Source organism: Photinus pyralis, unplaced genomic scaffold (genome assembly GCF_008802855.1).
Source record: "Photinus pyralis isolate 1611_PpyrPB1 unplaced genomic scaffold, Ppyr1.3 Ppyr1.4_LG5, whole genome shotgun sequence".
Taxonomy (NCBI): Eukaryota; Metazoa; Arthropoda; class Insecta; order Coleoptera; family Lampyridae; genus Photinus; species Photinus pyralis.
The window spans coordinates 34,621,878-34,638,825 of NW_022170596.1; the positions used below are offsets into that span (position 1 = coordinate 34,621,878).

General features: G+C 36.3%; 1 protein-coding gene and 1 non-coding gene across 2 annotated transcripts; both read left to right on the plus strand.

Moving 5' to 3' along the window:
• The first annotated feature begins 3,196 nt into the window (after positions 1–3,196).
• On the plus strand, positions 3,197–7,595 carry LOC116172183 (putative sodium-dependent multivitamin transporter). Its single transcript, XM_031489335.1, has 11 exons — positions 3,197–3,497; positions 4,392–4,548; positions 4,596–4,817; positions 5,280–5,436; positions 5,488–5,671; positions 5,721–5,991; positions 6,039–6,185; positions 6,233–6,457; positions 6,503–6,657; positions 6,711–6,903; positions 6,949–7,595. Exons 2-11 carry the CDS (start codon positions 4,426–4,428, stop codon positions 7,009–7,011), a joined length of 1,740 nt encoding a protein of 579 aa, XP_031345195.1. The 5' UTR covers positions 3,197–3,497; positions 4,392–4,425; the 3' UTR covers positions 7,012–7,595.
• Positions 7,596–11,564: 3,969 nt separating this feature from the next.
• On the plus strand, positions 11,565–11,638 carry Trnan-guu. The gene has a single exon. It is a non-coding gene; the product is annotated as a tRNA-Asn (tRNA).
• The last annotated feature ends 5,310 nt before the right edge of the window (positions 11,639–16,948 follow it).

Consider the following 16,948-nt stretch of genomic DNA (forward strand, 5'->3'; position numbering starts at 1 on the left):
AAAACGGGAAACCAATTAAACCTTTTTCGCGCATGAACCTAGCTGTGGGCCCTCAGCTGCAGTTAAACGGGAAAGAGTAGATAATTTAAACTTTTTTTTAAAATAATTTAATTTAATTTAGTAGTAAAAGTATATTTGTTAAATATGTAGGTATGTTCTTAATTCTGAACTTGTCTGAAAATAGGTGGAGAAAAGTTGGAGGTTCAGGGTTGATTTCCCGATGTTAAAAAAAAATTATCAAAGTCCTCGTGTGAAATCGAAGGGACTTCAGCGCATTTTTGTGTGGCAGGTCAGTATTCTATTAGCCACTTTCGACTCAACCATCAATAACAGATCTTGCCGAAGGCTACTACATTCGCTAACCGTTTCCCACGCGTGCACCCGCAATTCGCTTTTAAAGTTAAAATCGTGTCGGGGGCTACCACATTCCCTTTGACGGTAGCCATTTCCGACGTCCCGTTCACTCGCAATTCGCTTCTATTGGCGATACGAGAAAGAGAGACAGCGATTCGAGATTTACGAAACGTTAAACCGCGTGAGTTCGCAACGGAAGGTAAAAGGCGCCCGAAGTTGACTACTTCTCGAAGACGCGCGCGCGCCTCGCAAAAGGTCGTTAATTTCGCCCATAGGACAAAAAACAAAATTCCGCCACGCAAGAATTGTGCGCGTTTACAGACATCTTTCCGACGACACCAATTTGAAAAGAATCGGACCAAAACTGTAGTAGAAGATAGGAAAAAACCGAAAAACCTTCACGTTAGTATACTACGCTCGAGGATGACGCCCAGATGTCGCCAACCCCACATCATGTAGCCCTGTCCCTAAGGTTGACAAATTACACGGCCTTGTAGATACACGTACACCCGTTGCCTTTCTACAAGAGTTCTTCTACGCGCCCACATTTGCTGCCAGCCAGCCAGCCAGCCAGCCGCAAAGTGAGATTAAGCTACTTTTTACAAATAAATTTGCAAAAATGCGCCTAATAAGAGAGATTAAGAGGGGGGGGGGGGGGGGGGGTTAAAACGAAAGATAAAGTGGGTGAAGGGAGAGCGAACACGAACGCCGTGGGTTGTTAAGCGAAGTGCGCCTGAGTCGCCAATGAGCATACTTTAACGCTCGCCAGCGCCCCCTACGTGCGTAGTACGTAAAAATCTTTTAGGACGTTTTAGGTTGCATAGTATATCTACATTTCAAATGTGTAGGTATTTTATTTGTGAAACCACAAAAAATGATTTCTTAAAACAACATATTTTTTTCTTATTTTTCAAGATTTGGGGCGGTTGCGGAGGGAATTTTTGGTGGGAAGTTAAAAATTTTGATTCAGCAACCCAAAAAACATAAAGTAAGCCTATTTCCAGAACTACCATTAATTTTGCAAGCTAAGGTCTTCATATGTTCTGTATTGCCTGGACTATAAGTTAGAAACAATGGATACGTGCCTGGTACTTTGATTTCAGGTGGGAGAAGCTCTTTTACCCCAAGGTATACAAAATGGGCGTAAAGTGAAAGGCAAAGGATCGTTCTAACAAGCGATTGAAGCGACCGAGAGTTTTCTCTAAAAAAACAACAATATTATGCTCGTTTGGGGTGGGAATTGTGTTAAGTACAGTATGTAACAAAGTTACAGGAATTACACCTAAAGTGAATCCTAATTTACTTGCAACACTGACGTTCAACACGAAAAGAAATGTTAAAAATATGACGAAACTGAGGTAAGTTAGTAAGAATAAATAAGTTTCTGATTCTGATACTTTGATCTAAGGTATGGAGAAGCCCTTTTACACTAAGATATACGAAATGGGCGTAATGAGATTCGTTCTAAACCAGTGTTTTGAAGCGACTGAGAGCTTTCTCTCCATCAACGAAAAACTTTTCCGATAATATGGTCCTCGATATACGTATAATTCATGAAAAAGTGTAAATGTATCATTAGGACAATTTTAATTAAAACAAACAAAATTAGTATACTAATAAGAATGGCGTGGGTATGTGACAATGGCACCACTCATTACGAGTGTGAAACGAGGTACCTACTCAAGAGAACAGTACCTACTAAAAATGTACTAAATCTTCGTGCAGCCAAGCAAAATCCTTTAAAATCATTAACTTTCTTTCTCGACACGTAAGCCATGTCATTAATTTCATAACAAGTTTGATGCATTTTTGACGTCATTTATCATCATCGCTTCCCAATTCACGTGGAAATGACATTCTTTCTATACAACATCTTCAACGTCTTCTTCGTCTTTTTCAGAAGAGTGTCAAACACACATTTTTTATTTTTCTTCTAGATAGTTTGATTTGCATTTCATGTGATTTTTCTCTTTCTCTGGCGTTTGAATCTCGGTTTGAATGGTTTCATGAATGCGTAAAATTTTTGTCATATTTAGGTATGTACCGTTTGTAATCTTTTCTATTTTAGCATAGCTTCCGGGATAAATTTGCCAAATTATCCACCATTTGACGTAAGTGGGGAATCAAACGCTGTAGATAAAAGCTAAAAATTTGGCTAAAGGAGGAATAAGGCCTTGAAATTTGGAAACGCTAAACCGATATCGTATACCAAATCCTGATATAACTGCCTACAGATTGTGACAAACCTGAATCCACCAACAGTCATGTGAAATGAGTTGCGAAGGATATAATCCTCTGGATCCTTCGTTGGGTTTTCTTCCGAAGGAGCATGATTCCACTGTGTCGAAGGAAGAATTTTTTGAATGTGTGATACCCTATTAGCGATAAACGTTTTTCATCTGCGAGGTGAGGAAGGTATCCAAGCTCGCGTGACGTGTGGATCTGAACAAGCGTCAACTTTTATTTGACAAGTAATTTCTTAGATGCAGATAGTAAATCTGCCAGCACAGAATTCTAATCGCGGTCAAGATAAACTTTTCAAAGCTGCAACGCGTGATTTCCCGGTAAGAACAAAAATAAAAACTGGTTCTCGCCATAAAGCGACTAATAGCTATAGGGAATTTTCAGTACTGCGCGAACCATCTACTTACGTGTAGTACAAAGGAATGGCATTCTTATAAATAAAAATCTGCGCATGCGCACACTTGAAATTTGAAATATGCGATATGTTTACCTTTACTAGAAGAATCTCGTTTTTACTATGTACATATGCTTGCCTTTACTAGAAGCATTTGAGTATTTAATTGAGACTTTTAAATTATAAAAAGTGCGGTCAGTAAAAAATTTAAACAGGCAATGGTTGAATGACCGAGTGGTTTGACATACTTTGATACGCTTGTTAATGAGCAATTTAAACTAAACGCGAGTTTGGTTTACTTTCACTTTGATAAATGCAATTTTAGTTATTTCCGAAAAAAATGCGTGCACGTAGATTAGATATAAATTCTATGTTCAAGTACCTGCATATAAACGGTTAAGTTAAAGGTTTAGTTATTACTAATTGAGGTGAGTTTCCTGTGTTCTTTTTCTTCGCCACCCCATTCAACAATTAATATAACAAGTTTTCGCGGATAAAATTAAGGGTAAGATTAGACTCAAAACTAAAATACGATCCTCCTTTACAATGATCGTGCCAATGATTAAATATTTGTATCCCTGTGGTTGAAAGTGACCCCCCTGCGAATTTTTCCGACACGTTGACAAAATGCTTTGATTAGACGTTTATCTAAGGTTCCCAATACGTCGGAGTGGACACTGAACACACTCACATACAGGGAAAATTTTGTTTGCGAACTTTGTTGGTTAATTCATTTTGCATTTTCACATCAAAATTACATTAAAGAATTGTGCAATGCCCACCATCAAAGAAATTTCTAACAAATGGTTTCTCCGAAGAATTAATCATGAACTTAATTAGGAAATATAGAGGAAACAAATTAAAAATGTAACAACGTTAAGAGATCGTATTAGTAAATTAGATAAAAATTATATTAAATTGGCCAATTATATTTCATACACTAGAAGTTTATCTAAAGTCTTTCCCAAATTATATTCATAAACTGTTACAAAAATCCTTTAGGTGGACTGGGTTAACTTTTACGAATATTATTTTTCTGAGACTTAACTTCGCAAACAGCACATTACGAGTGAGAATAAGATGTGCGGAACATACACTTGCATAAGTAAAAAATTGCCATTTTCATTATATTTTTGATAATAGATTTGCATAATAGCTTTTACAAAAATTTAATTACTGATAATTGGAAATGGAAGGAATTATCATATTTAAGTATGTACCTATACCGTTTGGTTATGTGATTTTATTAGCTTCGTCATTTTCAAATTATACGTTCTATACTAATTTACGTAAAGTGTTTAACAACAAATTTAATTAAAAGGTAATTGGCGAAATGCAAAGTAGGGTTATGTTGCGAATTACTGAATTTTCTTTGCCAAGACGAGTTGCTTCTGCTTAGGCTCCAACCATTACTGGATGATCGAGTGGCGAAAATGGGTGAGCATGTATTTTTCCTTGGTATCTGGGATTATGTGGTGATATCTGGAGTCTTACTCATATCAGCGGGAGTCGGAATATACTATCACTTTACAGGAGGCAAGCAGAACACTGTTAAGGTGAAACAATTGATCAAACTTAGGTTGTTACTGAATGTGATTTGTAGGAGTATTTGTTTGCCAATAGGGACATGCATGTAGTACCAGTTGCATTTTCGTTAATGGCATCTTCATTATCTGCAGTTACCATATTAGGTGGTGTTAGTGAGAGTTATACGTACGGTATTCAACAGACTGTATTAAATTTGGCAGTCATTCTTTTTGGGCCTCTTTTTTCGTATACATATATGCCTGTATTTTTTCGTTTACAACTAACGAGTGTGTACGAGGTAAGTTGAATACTATTAATTAATCCCACTTCCACATTATGCTTAATTTCACTAGTTCAAAGAAATTACATTTCAATAAAACTGTGAAACTTACGTGCAATTGTAAATCCTACAGATTTCTGACTGCAATCTATACTACTTAGTCCCAACTGTGTAGCTCAGTGGTAAGCGTTGGGCCACATAGGTCGGGTGTTCGAACCTGGGCTGAGGTAAATATTCTTCATATGTGACAGAGACATTTCCTTAGATCAGTTTCTGCTGGCTACTCCGAATTAGGTTTTTCTGCAGTTTACTTAATTCCGAGCTTAATTCGTAACGTAAATACCGAAGTAGTATAGAACAGCTTAAGACCTTCTGCAAGGGCACCTCAAAAAGCATCATTATTATTATAAATAAATAAATTAATATATACACTATCCAAACTATAGCTGAATTGGTTTTGTACCATGAATCCAATTTCAGTACTTGGGAAAGAGATTTGGGATGGTAGCAAGACTTACTGGCTCCCTTACGTATACCATTCTAACGACTATCCAGTCAGGAATGGTCTTGTATGCACCGGCTCTTGCCTTAGATGCCGTTACTGGAATATCGAAAAATGTTGCGATCTTAAGTCTAGGTCAGAATCCAATCCGATCATAAGATTCCACTTTTGCCAACACGTTTTTAGGTTCAGTATGTACTTTTTATTCAACTATTGGTGGCATGAAGGCTGTAATTGTAACAGACGTACTTCAGACGCTACTCATGGTTGCAGCAGTAACTTGCGTACCGATACATGCAATACTGACAACAGGAAGCTTTTCAGAAATTTGGAGAATCGCAGAGGAAGGGAACAGAACGAGTTTGTTAAAGTAACTTCATTTTAGTAGCTATAGTAAGCCACAAATGATGCAATTCCAGTTTTGACATCGATCCTACAATTCGATATTCTTGGTTTTCGTTAATAATAGGTGGTGGAGTACTATATCTGTCATTGAGTTGTACCAATCAATCGCAGATACAGAGATACTTATGCGTTAAGGATTTAAAGAGTGCACGTCAGGCAGTTTATTTAAGGATACCTATATCAGTAGGCCTTAATGTTAGCGCAATATTTACTGGATTGGTGATTTACGCCAGGTATTACCAATGCGATCCTATTGCTAATCAAAGTATTAGATTCTCCGACCAGGTGACGACAACACTGGAAATGTAACAACATGATTAATTCGTTTTCAGTTACTTCCCTACTACGTCGTTCAGACGATGGGACACATTCCTGGATTGAGCGGTCTTTTTATCGCTGGTATATTCAGTGCTGCACTTTCCACTTTGTCGTCTTCGTTGAATTGCTTAGCAGCGGTAACATTGGAAGATTACTTTAAGGTGAGCTATTGTAGTCCCCTCCTAAAGTCTAACCTTTACTTTTACAGCCCATTTATTTCAAAGCTACGGGCCGAAACCCTCCAAACGATAAGTTATCTTTATACAGTAAAATCATATCCTTGGTTTTTGGATTTATTTGCATAGGATCAGCATGCTTGGCGCATATGTTAGGCGGCCTTATGCAATCTACCGGATCTTTTATTGGTATTCTTGGGGGACCGCTTCTTGCATTATTTAGTTTAGGTATGTTTACGAGAAGTGCCAATCAGAAGGTATGTAACTGTCTCTTGTGATGAAGTCTAAGATCGAAATTTAAGGGAGCGATGACGGGATTTGTTGCTGGAATTGCGCTTTGTTGTTGGGCTGCATTTGGTGGCCCAAGACCACCCTTGCCGAAACTGCCTGTACAAGTAAGTGGTTGCAACGAAACCATTTCCGTGCGCCCCACATCGCACCCAAAATTAGACGACCGGTGAGTATCTTGTCAGCTGATACTCACAGAAGTAGTAATAATTTCAATTTTAGGGAGTATTTTTGGCTATACCGTTTGTCATATATGTATAATGGTGTAATTGGTTTTTTATGCACGTTTGTAGTGGGAATTGTATTAAGTATAATATGTAACAAAGTTGCCGGACAGACGCCTAAAGTGGATTCTAATTTACTTGCAACATTGACGTTCAACACGAAGAGAAAAGTTAATAACCATAAAACTGAGGTAAGTTTAGAAACAATGGATACGTACCTGATACTTTGATTTCAGGTGGGAGAAGCTCTTTTACACCAAGGTATACAAAATGGGCGTAAAGTGAAAGGATCGTTCTAACAAGCGAATGAAGCGACCGAGAGTTTCTCTCAAAAAACAACAATATGGTGGTTGGTAAATTTTCATCATCGTCTAGCTCGCACTCTTCCATATTGTCACATCGGTCCGGATTACTTTCCCACATTTCAGTACACCGGAGCCCATTTGACTGACATGTACATGAAGGAGAGCAACGCTTTTTCGAGCATTAGCAGCGACAAAGTTCCACGATAAGCTCTGGTGCACAGGGGTTGGTACAAGCAACAGGTTCATATGCATTCCCTACTCTGTACCATCTATAATCTAACAATGGTGGATTTTTGGGATGCTGAATTAGGTCCTGATTCCACTGATAACACTCAAGGTGAGCCCTTAGAAATGTCGAATCCAATGCAGATCCTGTTGGAGGAACATTCTCATCCTGATATTGTTTTTGTGTAAACAACATCTATCGTAGAGCTCCTACGTCGGTGAGTGTTGTTGGGGATATAAACCAGGCAAATGAAAGCTTTCAAGTTAGTCCTAACATCTTCATTGAGTGACACTGTGGCCCCCAATTGAGACTACTACCACTACTTTATTTTACCTTTGCCAGCAAATGATTCTGTTACATCGGCACCCGAAAGTGCCGACTGCAAACGACTTCGATAGTGCTAAAAACATGTGGTTACTTAGATCGTGCCTAGAAGCTATCAACAATCAATATGGCAATGCTCGAGAGGTGGTATTTCCAATTCTTCTATCCCATTGCTGCGAAGGCTCGGTTTCAAAGTGTACGCTGTCTTTGTGATACAGTCAACTATCAATGGATCATCCCTGTAGCACCGTGGCAGGGAGCTGGCTAATTTAACGCGTAAAACGTAACTAACATATAAAAAAGACAACTTATACGCAGGGAGATACCATCAATAGCACAAACACAAAGTATTAACAAAATCATTTTAATTACAGATTACACTTACACGTATTACATACCTATATCACTATTTATACTATCCGTATTATATTATTCCGCCACTCCGTAAGTACATTTAAAGTAGGTACTTACACATAATTATCACATAATACATACATTTTTTTTACTATTACATTAATTTAAAATTATTGAATTAGTTATAATACATTTCGTAAAGTTGAGTTCGTGGGAGTATAATACATCGTAAATATCTCTCGAATGATAAAGTATTGTAATGGTTTCAAAACAGTCTCAGTAGGTACTTTCGGTCATATATCAAAGGATGAAATATAGCGGCCTTAGATCCCTGATTCCTTTCATATATGGCTTAAGTGTATTTAATACTGTCGCTATTTTGGATAGCGCTACGAAAGGGTTACAGCCCGAATCGAATAGATAAGTTGCTGCCCCACCATGATATTTGGATAACATTTAAATTATAACTTGGTATATTTTGTAATTAGGCTAAAACTTTAGATTTCGAATGTATGTGTTGTGTAAATCATGTGAAATATTATACGAGATGGTAGAAGAGGTGAACTATAAATTTAGGCTGCTCTGGAATTCATACATGCTAATATTTCTTCTACGCGAAACACCGGAGTATAAAAATATACAACATTGAAGAATTAAATGACGAAGAAAATGTTGTTCCGGTTGTTCGATAAAGAGGAAAAAAATTCGTTAAACCACTTGTGAGCAAGAGGCGAAGAGTGCACTTCCAAATTTGTTTTTTTCGATTTTAAAAGCCCTTATGAACATTACATTCCTTAAGGAGAATACAAACATGAAATAATTTTTAATTTCTGATCGAATGACACCAATACCAAGTCTGTAAGTGGTGTAGTTCCAGAGCTTTTGGGACTCAGGCAGACTTTTTAGCGCATTTCCACAAAAATTAAAAAAAATGCGCTATTGTGGCCACTTTGTCCGTCCGTCCGTCCGCTCGTTTTGCGACGCTACTAGTTATTTTTTTAAAGTGAAAGTACACTAAAAACAATTAAGAGAGTAGAGTACCCACAATGGATCAGAGGTCGATCAGACGTCTTTTAGCGCCGATAGAGGATGTTATATATGCGGTAAACCAGGACACTTCAAGAAAGATTGTAGGGTTAATTTGTTCAACAATAGAACAACGGAAATTTTTGAAACAACAGGCCATGAGAGACGTCTCCGAGGGAGAGCCAGTGCAAAACGGTATATTCAGACGGAACTACAATCTGAAAGAAGATTTAGAAGTCGAGGTCAAAGTTCAAATATTCGTAAGAAGAACAAATAAACAAAATCTATGTATGTATGTTTTTTATATGTGGGTATTTCTGTGTGAAATATGCAGTCAAAACCATCACCCAACCTACCTAGCTAGCTCAAATTACAGCTCAAATTGAACCATTGTTTTCATTTTCAAATTTTTCTCAGAGCACGACTGAGTTGCGACACAACAAAAAATTCTATCATTGACTTAAAATTCTTATAAATTTGAAAGTTACGAAGGCCTCAATCAAATTCCGTAAATTCCAATGAAATCACTACTAAAATTTTAAATTGAATTTAAGATTTGGATAAAAAGAAATTAGAATAATACTGTATCTGGATAAATTGGGATTAAAATTGACACATAATTGTTTATTAATCATCTGACCAAAAAAATTATCACATCGTATAAGGGTTTTAATTAATACCTGAGGAATTCGTGAGGAAATTTTGTTATGTATAGCACTCGATCGATTTTTATTCAACACAGGTAATTTAAGAATTTTTCACAGTAGGGTGTAGGTATAGTCACCTCAGATACGAAATGTGGGATAAATTTGGCTCCAAATTTGAGAAATTTAGATATGATCTTAGCCAATTGGTAAGGATTTTGAAATATAGAGAAGGCAAAAGTTATAGTTATACTAGCAAGAGTCTTTAAAATGATGGGAATAATTTACTACCTTATAAAATTATTAGATAGATTACGATATTCTTCTAAGTAAATTAATAATTATCCTGTGATTATATAGGTTCCAAATCTGAAAATGATTGTTGCCTTTACTCCCTTTCACAGTTAAGCTAAATAAAGTGGCAAATTATTCCTACAGTTTTGTTATGAACATTATTGCATCTAAATTAATGGAAAACTTGAGATAAAGGCAAATTAAATACCTACTTTACTAAAGATAGACAATATTATTGCAATGCCCAAGTCGGAATATCAACATTGAGTCAGGTTAAACATGCAGAAAGAGGAAGATAAAATAAGTTCTTTCTATTTCGGTGTTACAATGAGAATTTTGTGCAACTGTTTTCGGCAAAAAGTTCCATTGTAACATTGTTTTTGGTAACTTTTCATCTCTAAGTTGGCAGTTCGCCAAGACGTCAACGTCAAATCATCAGATGTGGAATCAAATTACGTAAAATTTATGTGTTTTCCTTGATTTTTGGTACACGAAGAACTTAATACATTCCAAATCAGCAGTTTACACATCCACCATAAATAAATTTATCTACGAGTAAAAAATTACACATTCACGGAATTTAAAGTTTCCAAATGTCAGTGTTGTGTTTTGCTACGCTGCCAACTTAAAATTTGTCAACGTAAATGACATAGACATAGTAATTCTACACTTGTCTTTCAATATACTATAGTGTGAAAAGGGTAAGACTACTGATATTCCAATTGTACCAAAATTAAAACTGACGAAAGCAACTATAACTTTAATAGACACGCAATTTATAAAATTATTTGTTTAATGCATTTGTCATTAGCCACACGTCCAGACATAGCTTTTCAGGAAATTATTTTAGTAAGTACCAAGATGGAGCAATATTACCTACCTATAAAGCTACCTATACGTACTAATGTTGGGATAGACTTTAGAAAGGTGACAAGGAAATATTTAGAATGTTTCATGGATTCTGACTGGGCAAACAATTTAATTGATGTAAATTAATACATGATTCAAAAACAGATTGTCAAAAGCTTGTTACATAAAATTATAATGCGATTTAGGGCTTAACGACTTTAGCGAGAGATGATGTACTTATGAGAGTATATAGACACAAAATTATGGCTATAAAACCAATGCCTAGATATATAATATAAATAGGTTGAACTGAATGCGAATAAGTTGATGTACAAGGCTGAATTGGGCAGAATTAGAGATAATTTCGATTTTCCCGAAATCGAAGGACACACAAAACTTGTAGATTGATGCAAAAACCATTTCAAAAGTAGGTACCATTTTTGTTGAGTTCAGAGTGGGGTGCTGATTGTACCGTTATACACCAATTTTATTTAATATAGGTAATACAAAATCAACTTAGAATCAGTTAATTTGCAAGCAAGCTATTTTTAGTACTTAAGAGTCTTTAAAAGATGTGATAGGTATTGAGGTCAGACAATTGAATACCTAAGCGCTATTCAATGGGTAAAATAATACTTATCCTTTAAAAGTGTGTTCAGGTTTTCTTTAAATGATTGCATAAAGATAAGCGGATGTTAGGTAACCACATTTTTGTTTTATTAGTGCATGAAAATAAATAAAAAACCTGAATTTTTGCAAGTATATTTTTAAAAATAAGGGCTAAAAGTTGGGTACCTGAAATATACAAATGGCTAACCTGAATACCAAGAGCCTCCGTGGCGCAATCGGCTAGCGCGTTCGGCTGTTAACCGAAAGGTTGGTGGTTCGAGCCCACCCGGGGGCGGTTTTTTTTTAATCCTTATTTCCATAAGAAGAAAAATACATGAGGGATGTTTTAATAATATGATGAATAGAAATTTAAAATTTTTACGTAAAAAGGGTATGTTAGGGTCAAAGGGGACTACATCTCTTTCTCCCACATGGCTATTACCACAAAGGGAAAACTCGATGAATTTGAGGCTGTAATGTGTTGATTACTTTCCAATGATAATCCACAATGAAGGAAATATTTTTGATATAGTATGATTGTTTTTAAAATCCAAAAATGTAAAAATATGCAATTTTTAAATTTAAGGCCACTTATTAAAAGTACAAGCTCAACGATTTTTTAAATTGAAAAAATTAGTAGTACACCCTAGAGACCGAAAGGGTTAATGCAATAGTTGGTGCCTATTACAGTAATAAGAAGGATTAACTTATTGCAATTATACATGACCGATGTAACGAAAGTAGTGAATTAGATTTAAATATGCTATAGTCATGAAATACTCATGCATCTGATTATATTGTTTGAATAGTGCTACACTGCTACTAATTAAGTAATTTTGAAGTCTAACAAAAATATTCCGTTGACTTACATGTATGTAAATGTGGAAAATTTCATGTGCTTAAATTACTTTTCCAATTATGAGTTTCCTTGACTATTGAGGAAAATAAAAAGATATACAAAGAAATCGCAATTAGATTTATCTTCAATTATGGAAAGTACGTCTCATGACATGTTTCAGTGATATATATATATAACCAAAATCAGCTTTTTAATTTGAATATTCATTTACTTATCTGGACTTCAGGTTAAACTATTAAAAGTGGAACGTATTGTAAATTTCCTGAAAAGAATAACTTTAGGAAAGCTTATAATAAATGTAAAAAGGATCAGATGAGAATAATGTGACGTGAAGTAAAGGAAGATTAAAAAGAGTGGCTCAGGAAAATGAAAGGGAAAACCAAAAGGGAAACTTGAGCTGAATAATGAAACCTGGGAATACTTAATTGAAAATAGCCTATTTGATCCATTTATAGGAGAAAATTTCATACTCATGTATGATAATGCAAAGCCACTTTAAATCACTATCTGGATGGAGGTGAGATAACTTATATGAATTGACCACCATGCTCGCTGCGATAGATGGAGTCGACCAGTGCCACCAGCTTCACCACAAGAATTTCGCTTCAAGAAGAGTGGAATAATATTCCCCAAGATTACTTGTGTACTTCAGCATCATGAAGAAGTACATGCAAGCTGTAATCAAAGCTAGAGGAGGTAATACCAGACACTGAATAATCATAATTAATCCGTGTTTTTTGTTAAATTAGTTTTACGTTTTTCAATTTTCGAGTTATGTCTAAGCATGTTTCCTGGGAGTAATTATACCCACATACTTCATCTGCACTGTTTCTCTTGATTTTTTAGATGCTTGTAAAATTAGGAAAACTATACGTAAATAATTAGAGCAAACTTTTTGCCTCCCCCTAACCTAAACCTCAACATCCAAAGTAAAAGTTTCCCTCCAGCTTCAAATTATTCTATACGGTCTACACTCTACACATTGTTTGGTAAAAAGTTACACGTCGTGTTTTGGAGGGTGGACGGGAGAAGTTGGGTAAATGCGTTGCTTTTTCAGGTTTTCGTTTTCTTAAATATTTATGCAGTTCAGCGCAAAAAGTGTGGTATACAAAAATAATCTACATTAAATTGCGAACAAAAAATGATCTTATGTATAATCTTGCTAAAGTGAACGGTTCCCGAGTTACGAAGGGTCTAAGAGGAAAACTTCTCGAATTGTTTAGATTTTTGAAAAAAATGGACTAATTTTTTGTATACAAGATTGTATGCTGTAAAAGTAAATTGAGATTTTAGTGGCTGGTGGTACGAGTATGTTAGTGATAAACCCTTGAAGGAACGCCAACCTTTCCACCTTCTCAGAGGGGCTACTTTTTAAAGAGGCTTTCACAGGCCTAGGTGCTATAAACCTGTAGTATGGAGAAACCCCTTTCTGAACTGTTTCTGGAAAACACAGTTCGAAAGGTAATCGTAAACGATTTACAAAAAGCTTATTTTCACATAACAGTCTTTGTCCGAAGAAAATAGTTACTCCAGCCAAATTCGTTTTCAGCAATTTAACCGAAAAAATCCGTCCACAAATAAGAAAGTTAGCACCGCACCTACTCTTTGCGTATAGAATTTATAAGTCCAAAAATTTGATACAACTGAATACCGACCGATCTTCGAGATCTTCACGGATCCATCAATTTTACAACACATCTTAAGGGGTTGATTCTGTCCCACCAGATCAGCATAACTTGTAAAACAAATTTTTTAATTTGGCATTAGTTTTACTCTTACTCGTGGGTTTACGCAGCGTTCCGCATGTGCAATTTTTTTTAATTCGTGTGCATTGTCGCTTGAGGTTTAAGGAATATTTACTAACAAAGAAAATCGGACATATGTTCTTTGTAACAAGACTGATTAAAAAAACCGATTTTTTGGAGGTTTGGTCAGTTTTTCGGGTGTATCTTTTTGGCCTAGTCTACGGCGCTGAAATAGCGACCTTTCTTATATCCTTAAGAACTTGCGTACCAATTTTCAAAGCGATCCGACGTTTCTAAACAAAGTTATCGTGCACGCGGGTATACAGACAGACGGACAGACAGACAACAGACAGACAAACAAACAATATAAAATTGATATGATGTTTGTGTCTCTATTATCACATCCTTTACCATTTTGAATCACATTTTTTTTGCAGATTACCTATGTTTATTTTATATACGGCACTTCTCGCGTTAAACCTCATACGTTTCTAAATATTCAAGAAAAACTGATAAAAACTATTAGTTTACCAACTTTCTTCTCCCTCCAAACCAAACTCTATGCTTAAAATGGTGTAACTTTTTTCCAAACATAATGTGGTCTATATAGAACAATTTGGAGTTGGAGGGAAACTTTAACTTAAACTTTAACTTGGAAAGGATTAGTTAGAAACTTTGCATCTGAGTCTATATTAAATTTCCATCGATATTTTCATATGGACACGGTTCTCTACTGGCTACGAAAAAACTATAACAGGAGATTAATTTAATTTGATTGATGAACAATAAGACATCTCTTTAATTATGAAACTGAAATATGTACTTTTATATTTTCACCGATCTGAAAACAGACGCGCTGGATATAGATATAGAAACAAACGTAGGCTTACCATACGTCCCGATTTGACCGGGATGTCCTGTTTCACATCTATGTCCCCGGGTCCCGGTCGTTTGCCATTTGGTCCCGGTTCTACGTTTGAGTTTGAATAATGCACATGTACGAGTTCAGTTAACAGTGTTGTAAAAGACGTAAAATGCCGAAAAGCGTATTAGTAAGAAACAAAAGTATAAGACAAGAATCAGTTACGGAGGCTGTGTTACGGTCGCGGGATTCAGATAGCTGATAGCGGAAATATTTCCCCTCGGTACCTCTCATGACCATGTAGCGATTTCTATGAAAAAATTATCAAAGTCCTCGTGTGAGATCGAAGGGACTTCAGCGCATTTTTGTGTGGCAGATCAGTGTTTTATTAGCCAGTATTGACTCCACCATCAATAAGATCTTGTCGAAGGCTACCACATTCTCTTTGTCGGTACCCATTTCCGACGTCCCGTTCGCCCGCAATTCGCATTTTGGTGAATTTCGCTAAAAACCCGGCACAGAATAGTAGTCCGTTTTTGGGCACTTCTCATAGCTCGAGCTTCTGTTCATGAGAAAGAGATTCGAGCTCTAAGACACTTTTGGGCTCCCAAAGTGGACTACCCCTCGAAGCCCACCGTGCAAAAAGTGGTTCATTTCGCTCCTAAGAAAAAAAAATTCCGCCACGCAGAAGTTGTGCGCGTTGACAAAATCTTTCCGACGACACCTTTTGAAAACAATCTGAGAAAAACTGTATAAGAAAATAGAAAAAAACTGAAAAATTTCCAGGTTAGCATAACACGCTCGGGGATGGCGCCCAGATGTCGCCGACCCCACATTTTGTAGTCCCGTCCTAAGTTGTTAATACATGGCCCCAAAAATACATGTACCCTCCCGCGTCTTTTTACAAGCGTTTCTTCTACGGGCTCGCATTTACTGCAGCCTAGTCAGCCAGCAAAAGTGAGAATTAAAAGCTACCTTTTTACAAATAAATTTGGAAAAATGCGCTTCAAATTAAGAAATAACATAATAATTTTGTTAAAACAAACAGTACAATCCAAGCGCAAAGACCGATTGGTATGTAAATGAGTGTAAATGAATTGTTTGAATAAAAACAGCACATTTTGGAAATTCCAATTTGTAAAAAGTAGCTTTAATCTCACTTTGGCTGGCTGGCTGGCTGGCGAGCCGTAAAAAAAAGTAAAGAAGACGCGGAGTGTATATGATGGCTAATAAATAACTGATCTGCCACACAAAATGCGCTAGCCCCTTCGATCTCACACACGAGGACTTTGATCATTTTTTATACCTACAATTTTTATTTTTGTGTTTACTTGTGGCTCTGTCCCGGTTTAGTTGCCACAAAATTATGGTAAAGCCTAAAACTAAGTAAAGTGCCGGTTTAGCCGGAAATAAGAGTGCAGACGCGACTGACAGACCGGGAGATTTTTGTTCGATTCGAATTTCCCTGGTGTTTCAAAAAAACGTGTGGGGTTAAAAATTTTCCATAAAAAAGTAAGGGTGTATTTTTTTACCCCAATGCACAATATCCCTCTTACTACGTGCGGGTGGTAAAAACCGTCCAAAAATTGACAGTTTTTTGTAGGCAGAGAGTTTTCCACTTGCAATGAAAAAACTAAATGTGCAACACAAACTATTGACACCTCGTTTCGGAAAATGTTTTGATTCTTAAGCAATACTTGAAGGAACATACACTGTTATGTGATGATTGATCCCATATGCCGGTGTGCTTTCCAATTAAACCTGCATTGCACTTAACTTGAAAAGTGGGGTGAAATTTATAGCAACTTTCAACACCAAATTTAATATATCGGACTTACTACATAGCTGCCGTAAACCAATCTACGATGCCATCATTGATTATGTAAGAGAAATTAAACTAAAACTGTAACTTTATGTGCGTCCATAGTATTGTAACCGTTACATTCATCTGTGTCCATATCCTTACATGTATTTGAACCTTCCGTGGCCATCCTATGTGTGGTACAAAGTCGCACTGATCGGCCCCTGTGCGTGAAATGTTAAAACCACTGTCTATCCCTAGTTTGAGGTAACTACATCGTAGGCAAAATGGGCATGACCCCGAAAAGCCTTAATATAAAAAAAAAAAAAAAAAAAAAA

Coding starts and splice junctions, on each gene's coding strand:
- LOC116172183 (XM_031489335.1), top strand. CDS start 4,426: ATGGGTGAGCATGTATTTTTCCTTGGTATCTGGGATTATGTGGTGATA. Junction 6,458..6,502: donor CGAGAAGTGCCAATCAGAAG/GTATGTAACTGT, acceptor TCGAAATTTAAG/GGAGCGATGACGGGATTTGT. Junction 6,904..6,948: donor TTAATAACCATAAAACTGAG/GTAAGTTTAGAA, acceptor CTTTGATTTCAG/GTGGGAGAAGCTCTTTTACA.